The sequence below is a fragment of the Phasianus colchicus genome, chromosome 2 (assembly GCF_987193195.1).
Source record: "Phasianus colchicus chromosome 2, bPhaCol1.hap1.1, whole genome shotgun sequence".
In the NCBI taxonomy this organism is placed as follows: Eukaryota; Metazoa; Chordata; class Aves; order Galliformes; family Phasianidae; genus Phasianus; species Phasianus colchicus.
Window position 1 is genome coordinate 52,190,762 of NC_143437.1, and position 13,133 is coordinate 52,203,894.

The following is a 13,133-nucleotide window of genomic DNA, read 5'->3' on the forward strand; positions in this document are numbered from 1 at the left end:
TTGAGAATCTACAAATAACAGCATATCTTTGGAAAAACTGTCATTTTATCTCCACTTGATTTGCTGTTCTCATATAATGCATCCAGCTCACTGCTAGCAGTCTTGAAAGTCAAGTTGATAACCAACATACTTTGACACAGTCTCAGCCACGTCTTAACCTGGTCACAGCAGGATCACCACAGTGGTGGACATCTTGTGCACACATGAAGTTGTATGGTGTTGTTCATTCACGCTGCACAATACATCTCACACCTAGAATCAGTCCTTTCTAGTTCGATCATACCACTGGCACTTCCTCCCTCTCCAAGACCCAAATTTGCTTAAGTAGACCTTAAGTAGACACAGAAAAACGTAAAGCAGAAAAAGATGTGAAAAATGGCACATAGGCTTCTTTTCATTTGTGCTCCACTGCAGATCCAACCATGCACCACGCTGCCCTCACTGCTGGCCTGACATGCACCATGCTGCCCTGGTGCTGGGGAACAAGAGGTGTCTGTGCTCTCTGAGATGTTCTGCCTCACTCAGACACAGTTCCTGGTGCTGCTGGGTCTCACGGGCACCTCTATATGGGTGCATCCAGAACACCTGCATCACCAGGGACATGTGTGCCTCCTGCCACCTTAGTCAATGGAGAAGTGCTGGTTTGCAGCTAGGCAAGCCCATGTTTCTAAAATGTGCTCAGCAGCACAGACACCAGAATTTCATGTTCCTTAATATCTAACCTCAGAAAACAGCCTGAGTTAAGAGCAGCCTCATCCAAGCACGTATTTATTTCACTTTGGCCACTTTCAGTCGGCCACACTGCAAACTCAGGTCCTCGCTTCCTCTCCTTTACAGAGCAGAGTTGTTCTGCACGCCGCAGGAAGCCTACTTTGGGACTACTCCCAACCCAAAGCATCCCGTGTGTGATGCAGGGTTAACTCCTTCAGGAGGAGCACCGCTTCGCCCCACCTGTTAACGCAGTTCGGGAACGGGATACCCCTTCCCGAAGCCCCCAGCCCGGCTCATCAGGCTCTGCGAGAGCTGAGCCGCCTCTCCCCTCTCCCTCTTCTCCCCGCACCCCGTTACCTGAGCCCCCCACGCCGGAGCGGAGCAGGCAGCTCCTACGGGAGGAGGAGAAGGAGGAGATGTCGCTCTGGGAGCGGCCGCGAGGGCCGGGCAGCGGCCAGGCGGGCAGCGGTGCCTCCGCCATCGGGGAGTCGAGGGAGGGAGAGCCCCGAGAGGGAGGGAGGGAAAGTTTGCGGAGGAAGAGCCGCCCCTCCGCTCCGACCGCCCCGACGCGGGGCCGCCCCGCTAGGAGGACGATGGGGACTTTGGGCATCCAGGAAACCCTGCACCCCATCCATCCTTCCCTCCGCACCCCCCGAGAGCTGCAAACCCAAACTCTGTGGTTTCGTTTTGTTTTGCCGGGTGCTTGCAGACTCTCCTTCAGGGCCAGGTTTGCCCAGCATAGCACAGGCACTGCACTCCCCTGATCAGAAAGTTTTCTACCAAGTCACAGGAGCTAGTCCTAAGCTTCTCACCAAATCCCATCGTGTGCCTTTTGTTCTAATTGACCTTTACAACTCACAGATGTGCTGAGGGCCCTTTCTCTCGCTGGAGATGGCAGCAGCTGTGCATGTGCAGGCTGGCTGGTGGCAGTTTCTGAACCAGTCTAAGCCTTAATTGGAAGTGTACTCATGACTTCTATTTACTGAACTGCTTCTTTACTGTTCTTTCTTTCTCTCCTTCTTTCTTTCTTTCTTTCTTTCCTTCCTTTCTTCTTTCTTTCTTTCTTTCTTTTTCTTTCTTTCTTTCTCTCTCTCTCTCTTTCTTTCTTCTCTTAATTGAAAGCATGTGAGAAAGGTCACTAAGCAAACCACACCCTTCGTGCTGCAGATCTCACCTATACTGGTGGGCTTTGGGTGAGACCCTGCAGCTTTCCTCGTGTCTTTTTTTCTTCAAAGCACTGAGAGTCACAGAGCAGCTTTAACTTGGGTATGCTGTAAAGAATGAGAACCTACTTCAAAACTCCCCTATTAAGGGACTGCTCGGCTCTGCAGTCCCTTGGTGGCAGCAGCTGTCAAAAAGAAAAGTCACAGAACATAGGAAATCCAAAGATAAACCAGAACAGATGCAGCAGCAAGAGGTCAAAGGTGCTGAGGAGCTCCCGCTGAGATGTGAAGGGACATGGGAAGAAATGAAGGTGAGTGTGGATGCGGAGAAAGCAGGTCAGCGTTGGGCGAAAGGCCCAAGCAGGGAAAGGCAAAAGAAAGAAATAACGAAGGGCTCCTATGCTCGACATCAAAGTTTATTTGTAAATTGGAGTGACGTGGGCAGTCTACCAGAAAAACAACAACAACAACAACAAAAAACCCGATATCGTGGAAGTCAAAATGTTTTTAATCAGGCTGTACCTTACACCCATCGAGGCACGTAACTGAAAGTCTCACTCCAAAACCTGCCGGGCTGCCCTTCCCCGGGGAGGAGCCGCCGAGCACCGGGACGAGCGAGGCGGGGCGGCCTCAACTCCTCGTACGGCCCGGCCTTCGGACAACAGCTCCCGCCCCCCGCCCCGCCCCGCCTCGCTCCGGCCCCCCCCGCCGCCATGTCGGGCCTGCTGCAGCCCGCCCTGCTGCTGCTGCTGGTGCCGGGCGGGTGGTCCCGCTACGAGCCCACCTGGGCCTCGCTAGACTCCCGACCGCTGCCCACCTGGTTTGACGAGGCCAAGTTCGGCGTCTTCATCCACTGGGGCGTGTTCGCCGTGCCCAGCTTCGGCAGCGAGTGGTTCTGGTGAGCTGCCGCCTCGCCCGCTGCCCGCCTGGCACGGAGGGAGGGGGCGGCCCGTTTAGCGGGACGAGCGGGGCTGGAGGCCGGTGCGGTTTTCGGCGAGCTTTGCGAGAGAGGTGGAGGAGAGGCAGGAGGCGGCCGAGGTGCCGCGCTGAAGGGACGGGCGCCGCGGTGCGATGCGGGCAGCCCAGCGCTCCCCTTGCCTGGCGCCGCTTTGTTTGCCTCTGTGCTGCTCAAGGTGGTTTTCTTCTCTCGTTTTCGCTTCCATGAAGAAGTGCGTTCTGCTTAACTTCAGGCTCAGCGCCTTCAGATCCATTTAGTTCGAGCCTTTGGTCCGCTGGGTGTAGCCGTTTGGTGTGCAGTTTCCTTCTAAGTCACACTGTGGGGTGTGGAGGCAAACGGCAGCTCTCTGCCATGGTGAAGCTTAAAAGCAGTGTTCATAAAGCGAGCTGTCATTATCAGCAAACCACTGTTTACTGAGGGCAACATTCGGCCTGTTCTTTTCAGAGTTGTGTATCAGGGTATCTGCAGTTCTTACTGCGTGCTCCATTTACTGAGTAATGACTTTCTGCTAGAGAGAAAAAGGCTAGGTTCTGCTCAGGCCTCTCTCACAGGAAGATTCATACACGTGTTCATGCTCAAACATCCTGTTTTTCCTTCTTATTTTTCTAAAAAGGGCTGGAAACAATCTGATGCAGTGGATGACTGTCTCCATCCCTGCTACCTCCCTCCCTCAGGCTCATCCGGGTGAGGAGCCCTGCAGGACCTCCTGGTGACAAGTGCGCTCAAGTGGCCCAGGTCCCTGCCTACAGCCTCAGAGCAAGGCCACAAACCCTGGTGCCTCCTTCCCTGCTGGGCTGCATGGCTTTGGGCAGTGCAGCTCTGAAACTCAGTCCTGTCAGAGCAGAAAGGCTCATGTTATTAGCAAGCTGTGTGACAAAGGGTGGATGTTACTCCTTTATATGTGCAGTTACATGCTTAAAAAACAGTTTGTTTGGTTTTGTTTTCAGGCTCTTTCAAGGAGGAAGATAGCCTCAGCCTCTTTCTTTTACTTTTTATATTTTTTTCCCACTGGCTCCCAGAGATTGTATTAGTTTACGCTGAAGTCTCTTTGGGAAGGACACAGTGAGATCCATGCAGCTGCTGTGATGGTGCAGAGCTCAGCTCAGAGACTGGCTCAGGGTGGAAGGGAGAAACACATCTCAGATATTCCAATTCTGCTGTTTTTTCCTTCTACTTTTAAACTCTGTTCAGTTATACCTAAATTTGCCACAGGATTTTGCTGCCTGCCTTTGTTTATATGAAGATCCTTTCTCCCCAGCAGTTACAGAAGGCCTCCAGCAATAAGGCTTGATGTTGCATGCTGTATCTGGAGTTCCTCTTTCATTTCTAGGAAGGGGAGAGGTGAGGCAGGCGGAAGACACGTAGTGCTGTATTGGCCATTTATGTTCTCTGCTTATGGTGAGGGTGAAGCCAGAGCAGTTCTGTGGCCTCGCTGTGGGCTGGAGCGATTGGAGCAATGGCATTGACTTCACAAATGAAATCCTGGGACTTTTCCAAAGTGGAGCCTCTGGAAGAAGCAGAGCATGGGGAAAGGACAGAGAAAAGGAAGCCTTTAATTATTAATGCTGTTGTGTTCTGAAGCAGTTTTATGTGGCTGCCTGCATCACGTGCATTCAGTTCTTGTGCCTCTCAGTGTGAATGCAAATAGGAGCTAATGATTTCAGTAATCTTTTCTTTGTCTAAAAACACACCAGCAGACATGGTTTTGATCTTTATTTTGTAGGTGGTACTGGCAGAAGGAAAAGAGGGAGCCTTATGTGAAATTTATGAAGGCAAATTACCCACCTGGGTTCAGTTATGAAGATTTTGGGCCACTATTTACAGCAGAGTTCTTTGATCCTAACCAGTGGGCAGATATTCTGAAGGCTTCAGGTGCAAAATACATTGTCTTAACTTCAAAACATCATGAAGGTAAGCAGAAGGGTTCTGAATGTTATAAACTGTTGTGTTTTTGTTAACTGAAGGAGTGTGACTTTCCTGCCTGTTAAGAGAAAGGCAGAGAAATGACACAATTACTTGCCCCAACCCAGTCAAAGAGTAAAAATGTGCAGGCATTTTCCTGACTCTTGCACAAAAGCTATGCACATGAAACTCGCATAGAAGGAAGAATAGATTGTGCCATGGCTTTTTTCTTCTATGTAAGACAGCCTGCAGTGGTGGGGGCAACTGAAGCAGCAGCTGGGTTTATTTCTGATTGTTGTGTAATATATTGCTCAAGGAACCACAAAGTGAATGCTGCACTGTTCTGTCTATGGAGAGCTGCTCTGAACTGGCAGTTGGCTGGAGGTTTCTCCAGGGAATTTAGCAATATGTTCCAAGAGTCAAGATGCTCTGCAGAGAAAAGTAAAGAAAAAGGGCACGGCTGGGAGGAGACCTAATAGCAAAGAAAAGTATAGAATATCAAGAAGCAGTATGACAATGCATCTAGTCGGTGTTTTGGTGTTTGGGGAGATGTTGATTTAATACTTGCAACTTTAACAAGTAACTACTTGTGAAATTTAATCCCATCTCTGACACACTCAAAACTCTGATTCTGTGGTAAATTTTCACTGACTTAAAACAAAAAAAAAAAACACAAACAAAAAAATAACCCAAGATCTCCTTTGTCTAGTCGATACAATTACATGTATCCAGTTCACAAAGAATGCTGCACAATTTATTAGGCCATGAGTGTGAAGCAGTTTGAAGGTAAGAGTGGGGCCCCTCTGGCCGTGGTTTAAATCTGCAGTGTGGTAGTGCCTGCAGTGCTTGAGCTGAGTTGCTGGATGTCTGAGAGGTGAGGATATTTAATGCTGATGTTTTAAAAGCTGCTTCAGGAGTTTTTGTGCTCTGCTTATGCACACATACTGAGTTGCTGATTGAGCTGTTAATGAATGATAAGAAAAATGAACAGTGAACACTTGCATGAGATGTAAACAAAAGGGAGTAGTCCGAATGCTAATGATGTCTCCGTTGCAGAATGTGCAAGCTAATGTTTTATCTTCCAACTGTTGAATGTATATTCAGAATTCATATTTACTACATTCAGTAAAAATCTAATGTGTCAAAAACCTTTTGTATGTTTGGTTAATTTAATATGGGCATTTGAATGGAGTGAACAACTGAGGAGGATCAAATGATTATCACAACAAGAACACTGAATGCTTATATTTTTCTATATAAATGTTTATCTCTACAGATGTTTATGTACATGTATAAATGATTACACATTTAATTATTTTATATATTTTTTTTTCTTTTGCAGTACACTTGCAAAGTAGAACCATGATGTTCTGCTGCTTTCTTAGCTTTTGATTTTTCTCTTTTCAGGCTTTACTTTGTGGGGGTCCAAATATTCTTGGAACTGGAACGCTGTCGATGTGGGACCAAAGCGAGATCTTGTGGCTGAACTAGAAACATCTATTAGAAACAGAACTGACTTGCGTTTTGGTTTATATCACTCCCTGTTTGAATGGTTTAATCCTCTCTTCCTCGAGGATGCCACCAATGTCTTCAAGACACGAAAGTTTCCAACCAGTAAATCATTACCAGAACTCTATGAAATTGTGACCAAGTACCAACCAGAAATAGTTTGGTCTGATGGGGATGGAAATGCACCAGATACTTACTGGAACAGCACTGGTTTTCTAGCTTGGCTGTATAATGACAGGTGTATCATGATGCTATTTTAGCTCCTAATCTGAAATTCTGTTGTCTAGTTTGTCTCCTTCTGTATAACTTGTGGAACTTATTACCTCCACTTACAGGGACTTAGCTAAATCTTAATTCATCTGACGTATAGTGTGCCAGTAATCAAGGTCTTACCTAAAACTACTGAAGCTTATTTTAGACTCTTTCATGTTTATTTAACCATGCTTGCAAATTCCTCAGTTAAGATGGCAATGATTATTCTACTTAATCATTTCTCTATAGTGTTGTCTACCGCATGGGGCAAACAAGATAGCAAGATAATTTGAGAACAGAGGTGCGTTGTTGTCGTCACAGACTGAACATTTGGCAGTAGATGTGAAGTGCACACTGCCTTCTGGCAGGACTCCTGTGAAAGGCTGCAGCATATTTCCCTGAGAACTGGGTTCCTGAAATAGCACTTAATCTAATTGCAGTAGTACAGAAGTCATCCTAAATGTTAATTTCTGGGAGGGCTGTACAGGAGGTGAGGGGGAGGGATTACATTGACTCTGACTGTAATGGCTAGAATTAAAATCATAAACATACAATTTCTTTGTTTCCAGTCCAGTTCGGGACACAGTGGTGACCAATGACCGCTGGGGAGTGGGCAGCATCTGTAAGCATGGTGGCTTCTACACATGTAGTGACCGGTACAACCCAGGACACCTTCTGCCTCACAAGTGGGAGAACTGCATGACTATTGACAAGAGGTCATGGGGGTACAGGAGGAATGCAAATCTTGAAGATTATTTGACAATTGAGGACTTGGTGAAGGTACAGTGGGACAAAGGGAATGCCTGCAACTCCTGGTTAATATATTAATTTTATAGAAAATACTGTGAGAAATGTCATCTAGTGAAAATTCATACAGTTTCTTAGCAGTGAAATTCCTCTGTAACCAGTCAAAGACTCATCTATATGAATTGTTTTTCTGGTAACTGCACTTTTGAGTTGAGAAGAAGCTAACAGCTGTATTTTCACAGAGGCTCTGCTTGAAGGCTGTGTCTTTTTTCCCCCTTCTATCTAGGAAACACTTTATAAGTTAATACTCTTAGTTAGCAGCGAGAAACTTTCCTTCTGCTCCATTTCATACAAAAGGGAAAGAAAAAAAGGCACTTGTGCTACAGGCATACAGATAAACATGAGCAAATACAGATGGCCAGTGTTAAAACATTGATTCCATTTGCTAGTCTAAGGTATTACAAAAAAAAAAAAGATTGGAAGCTTAGGAAAACTGAATGATAAGAAGTCTCATCTTTGAGATAAAATGCGTTTAATTACAAAATTCAGCTACTGAAGACTGTTGTTGCTTAATCCATGTCCTTTGTATTGTCCTTGCAAAAGATAATTTCAAATTGAAGCCATCTCTCTTCAGAGAAGCTGGTTTTAATTCATTCAGTAGTTTGTCTCCAGCTGTTTGTTTCTCAGATTCCAGAGTCGCAACCTCAGAGTCTCTAGAGGGCAGTGTGGATGGGAACACAGATGCTTCATGGACTCTCTAGAACAATCACCAGCTTGTTTGCCAATTGTCAAGTTCACAATATGGCATTAATGTAGACTCTTGATGCCAGAGCATGTAATCTCAGAGGCTGAGCTAAAAGACAATTTTATTAATATTTTTTACCTCTTTTTCTTTGAGATCCTCCGTGGATTAATAGGTCTAGTAAAAGCTGTGTTCCATGATAAATGAACCCTTTGAAAATTTAGATTAAATATAGGACTTATTTTTTTTTCTGCTGATTCAATCTTCCATTCTCTTTTGAATTCCAACCTCTTCCATCCCGCTCTTTCTATAGTAGGAACATTTCCTTTGATTCTCAGTCTGTACAGTGCATGTTACAGAAACACACTGTGTGAATGGACACTAAGGTCTATGACTATGATGAATAAATCATACAAATGAACGCCCGTTCTATCACTGGCTTCACTTAAAAAAGGAGGAATACATGGGAGATACTAATGGTACCCTTAGAGATGAGATTTATTCTTTGCTACATAAATTATTAAAACTGCTTCATTTTCTTCTGCATATTTTATGAAAACTGTACTAAATATCTAAAGCTTCATGGTGTTTTAGAGATGTGCCCATAAAATAGGGAAAACATTGCTTTTCCCAACGTCGGTAAAAATGAAGTGGCATCTGCTAGCCCTTTTCATGCAGAAAAATAATCCTGTAAGTGTTCTACTGGGAAATCTCTTGTGAAATTCCAGCAGAAGTTGAAATTTTAAAAAGAAGTAAGATCTGATTCTAATGGAGTCAGTCAGATGTATTGGTGTGAAAATGTATTTTCAGATATTTTCTGCCACGCAGACTGACAGTGCAGCTTTTGTTCTGTGGCAACTTAAATTTTGCATTGGTTGTTGGGATGTTGGACCTCCAGAGTCTGAACTTGCACTAACTAGTCCAGTCCATCATTCTGAAGCAACGTACCAGGCTTTAGTAAGAACCTCAAATATATAATTCCATTAATCGTGACCGCTGTTCTGTGTATGTGTTTAAAAACATTTCAGCAACTTGTAGAAACAGTGTCTTGTGGAGGAAACCTCCTGATGAATATCGGGCCCACTCACGATGGCCGCATCGCTGCTATCTTTGAGGAACGCCTGAGGCAAATGGGTGCTTGGCTGAAAGTCAATGGAGAAGCCATCTATGGAACGAAACCGTGGAGAGCACAGAACGACACGGTCACACCACAAGTGTGGTAAGGTCACTGAACCAAAACATAGGTGGTGTAAAGCTGTAGAAGTTTTAATGTTTGAAATCTTAATTTTAAAATTCTTAAGGCTTGATACTGCAGAAATCATCAGCTTGTTCTGAAGAAATGAACCCTTCTGTCAATTTAAGAAACTGCATGTGGAAGTGTGTCTAAGAATGCAGACAGACAGCGCGTGTCAGAGAGTGTAGTTCCAGGATGATGCTAAGGCTGAAGGGGAGGTTGCAGGAGTTTCATTAGTGGTTCTGAGCAGAACTGGCAACATAAACTATAAATAAAATCCAGAAATACAAAACTGCTACAAAGTCTGTATAATACAAATCTATACAGTAGGAATCTTGGTGTTGCTCTTTAGGGATAAAGAGGAGAGAAAGAAACTAGGAATTTAATGTATTTTGTATTTGTGTGTTTTTACCTCTAAAAAGGAAGATATTAGCAGTTGCTTGGTCAGTAAATTCAGCCAGCCTCTGAACTCTGCTCTGCTTTTGTGCTTCATTGCTGCTATAACTCCGTAACGATCCATGTGGCTTTTGGTCTCAGCCACTTCTCTGCCTCATTGGGCTTTGTTTAACTCCTGCTCCAATTAAGATTTGGCCATCTGGCTGTGGCCTTGAAACTGCTGACTGTTGAATAAAAACACTTCTGAGAACAAAAAAATGTAATTACAATGAAGTAAGGTGGGAGAAATATTTCAGATGAATGCTGCAGGATTTCCAGTGACATAACATAGATGGATAAGTTGGCTATCACGAAAAAAATCTTCACCAAGATAATGTCTGCTATAATTTGGTTTTTAAAAAATTAACTATGCAAGGTGGAAGACTTATAGTTCCACATGCTCCTAGTAAGTTTTTCAGTGTAATGCCTCTATGTTTCCTTACAGATGTGAATTAGATTTCTCTGAATGTAACCCAGAATTATCAGTTAATTTTTTCTCCTACCAACCAAAATCTTCGTTCTTACGTGACGAGGCAGCAGTTGTTGTATGCTTGCTTAAGTTACTGCAGATGTTTACCTCTACATTCAGATTACTGTTAATCTGTGTTACTTCTAATTTGTCAGAATGTATTTTCAAGGAATAGTACTTTGAGAGAGGGTATTGATTTTATGAAATGAAGGTTATGCATCTGAAAATGTAATCAGTGCTAACTTTTCATCTTAGTTCTTTTCCAGTCTTGAAAGTGTGATATAATACTGCTCCAGAAAATTTACAGGGAAAGACTGACATGTTTCTGCTTCCCATTTCCATCCAGGTACACATTCAGACCAAAGGAAGGCAAAGTAAATGCCATCTTCCTCAACTGGCCAAACTCTGGGATTCTGGAACTTGGTGAGCCACAGGCAAGGCTTGCAGAAACACAGGTAAGAAGACACTTCTTGCTTCCCCCATAGAATAGTGAAGTTTATAACACGTAACACAAGAAATGAACATAGTCTGAAGGTACATGGAAAACACTTCTAGTATTTGTTGTGTTCCATCTATGTTCATTTTAGTTTCTGGCATCTTTGGGAATGTGTAACTGGTAGGATAGAGTACTTTGGAAGAGACCCAGCAAAATATTAGTTTTCATTCTAGGACCTTACTTGTCATAGTCTTCCTACTGGGATGTTTCTTCTCAAAGTTAATGCTAAATTGTTGGTGGGATACATTTTAGCTTTCAAACTGAGGATCCTAAAAAGAGGCCAAGTAGCAGGAAAACAACTATGCTACCTCGCCTCTTTCCACTGTACCCCCAGGATGACCTTTGTGATCAATATCCATCTTTATGATATTGTGATGCACACAAAGGTTTTAGATGCCCAGGGACACAACAGTAACTCTATATGTAACTCTATATGACCCTGATATACAGTGGTCATAAATTGAGGACATCGATACCACAGCTCCATTAGCAAGTACCCTGACCCAACACAGCAGAACACTTGGTGCTCAGGTCTTAATATCCACATTATGTGCACTTAAGGAGTTTGCTTTGAGTTAGCTCTGTTCTGGTCTCATCACCACATGCTCACTAGCTGTTGAAATGCACTGTTCCTGGACTCAGTCCCCTGATCACAGAATCGCAGAATGGCCAGGGTTGGAAGGGACCTCAAGGATCATGAATCTCCAACCCCCCCGCCACATGCAGGGCCACCAACCTCCCCATTTAATGCTAGACCAGGCTTCCCAGGGCCCCATCCAATCTGGCCTTGAACACCTCCAGGGATGGGGCATCCACAACCTCTCTGGCAGCCTGTTCCAGCACATCACCACTCTCATAGTAAAGAACTTGAGTAAAAACATACAAGGCCCTGCTTTAGTTTCAGCTGAAAAAAATCTAACTGATAATGAAACAGCTCTGTGATATGGCAAAAACAGTCACTTTAAAAGTGTAGCATTCAAATATTATGTAAATGCATCTTGATTTTTAAAGAAGCATCTGGACAATCTGTGAGCAGGAGAATAACATTCCCTAGGGGTAGAGACTGATTTTTTTCAGCTGTTCCCTTACACTGTCCCATTGTTCTTAACGTTTCATACAAGCTGGCATACAAGTCTCCACAAAAGATTTATTTGTTCTTACTAAGGAGGGGCTCTTCAGATCAGCTTTGTTCTGAGATACCTGGCTGTACTTTGTAAAAGCTGATACTTATTCAAAACTACAAGCTCTACCACAAGGAAAGAGGCATTCCATAAACAGGTGATACTGACATCACTGCTGTGGTACCTGATACCTACTTAGACACAGATCCTATCCCAGAGATTTCTGACACGTTTACAAACCTTTTAGAGACTTAAGTCTCAGATTTAGACACAATCTCACTAGCTTTATTACTGACACGTCTACTTAGCAAGTACTTTCCATCACTACCTTTATTCTTATTATTCACTCAGCTGATAAGTGGTATTTAAGAATAAATGGTTAGTAGTTATGGAAGAACTTTTCCTTTATTCAGTGTGCAATTATATGCATTCAGAAACACACTGCTCTAATTTCACTGTTGATTTCAATTTCAGGTGAAGTTGGTTGGCTACAAGGAACCACTGAAATGGGTTGCACTGGGAGAAAAGGGAATTGTTGTAGCTCTACCTCAATTAACCCTGAAGCAATTGCCATGTCAGTGGGGCTGGACCTTGCAACTGACTGATGTAGACTGAGCCATACACCAGAGCCTTGGGTAGTACAGAAGTTACACTGGTATTTTTTCTTCCTGCCCAGTTTCTCATCACTGGCTTTGAACTACTGCTTGACTGAGAAACATCTACTTTTCTTTTTTGAAAGACAGACTGTTTTACAAGATGGAATGAAATGAACCTCATACAAAATCTAATTACTTACCTATCTATTGTTCAGTTTGTTTCTTTGAGCTTGTGTGAATAACAGCCTTTACCTTGACCTCTTCACTTTTTTTAGTCTGTTTCTTGGCAGTTATGTGAAAAGGTGCAGTAAATTTATTTTTTTAAAGCCCTGAGAAAGAACAGTGCTAGACCAAGCTATGTTCAACGGGTCAGACAGCTGTGCATAAAGGTTGTATGCTTTCAGTGCAAGAAAACTCACAGTTTTGTGGAAGTATTGCAAAAGAAAAGAAATAATGTATATATATATAAGCCTTAAAAGAATGAACTTTCCAGTTGTGTGCTACAGCTGGCAGCTTCAGCTGAGATAGATTGTTCTTGCAGATGCAGTATCCCATAACGACTAGCAATTAATCACGAATGCATGGAGGCAATGCATATGTACATTTTAATCTCTAATGATGAGATAATGAGAACTATTTTGAGTAATTCTGTCCATGCGTTCTGTGAATTTGCTTTTTTTCTATGTTTTGTATCATGTCATAAAGTTAAGGCTGGCTCTTGTTTATATTTATTATTTTTACAGTTACCAGGGTGCCTTCTGTAGACTATGGACTATTAGCAGCAAAAAACATATTTCA

General features: G+C 43.5%; 2 protein-coding genes across 3 annotated transcripts in view; one reads left to right on the forward strand and one right to left on the reverse strand.

Moving 5' to 3' along the window:
* PHACTR2 (phosphatase and actin regulator 2) overlaps nt 1–1,377 on the reverse strand; it is a 120,717-nt gene extending 119,340 nt beyond the window's left edge. Inside the window, exon 1 of one of the 2 annotated variants that reach the window (XM_090135693.1) lies at nt 1,069–1,377. In XM_090135693.1, the coding sequence (XP_089991819.1) occupies nt 1,069–1,342 (274 nt within the window). In that variant the 5' untranslated portion in view covers nt 1,343–1,377. The remainder of the gene's footprint in view (nt 1–1,068) is intronic. The other variant, XM_031611346.2, reaches the window with a different exon arrangement.
* A 1,176-nt stretch (nt 1,378–2,553) lies between these two features.
* On the forward strand, nt 2,554–12,981 carry FUCA2 (alpha-L-fucosidase 2). The gene is made up of 7 exons (XM_031611309.2): nt 2,554–2,772; nt 4,556–4,743; nt 6,142–6,481; nt 7,065–7,275; nt 9,013–9,203; nt 10,469–10,577; nt 12,214–12,981. Exons 1-7 carry the CDS (start codon nt 2,588–2,590, stop codon nt 12,352–12,354), a joined length of 1,365 nt encoding a protein of 454 aa, XP_031467169.2. The 5' UTR covers nt 2,554–2,587; the 3' UTR covers nt 12,355–12,981.
* The last annotated feature ends 152 nt before the right edge of the window (nt 12,982–13,133 follow it).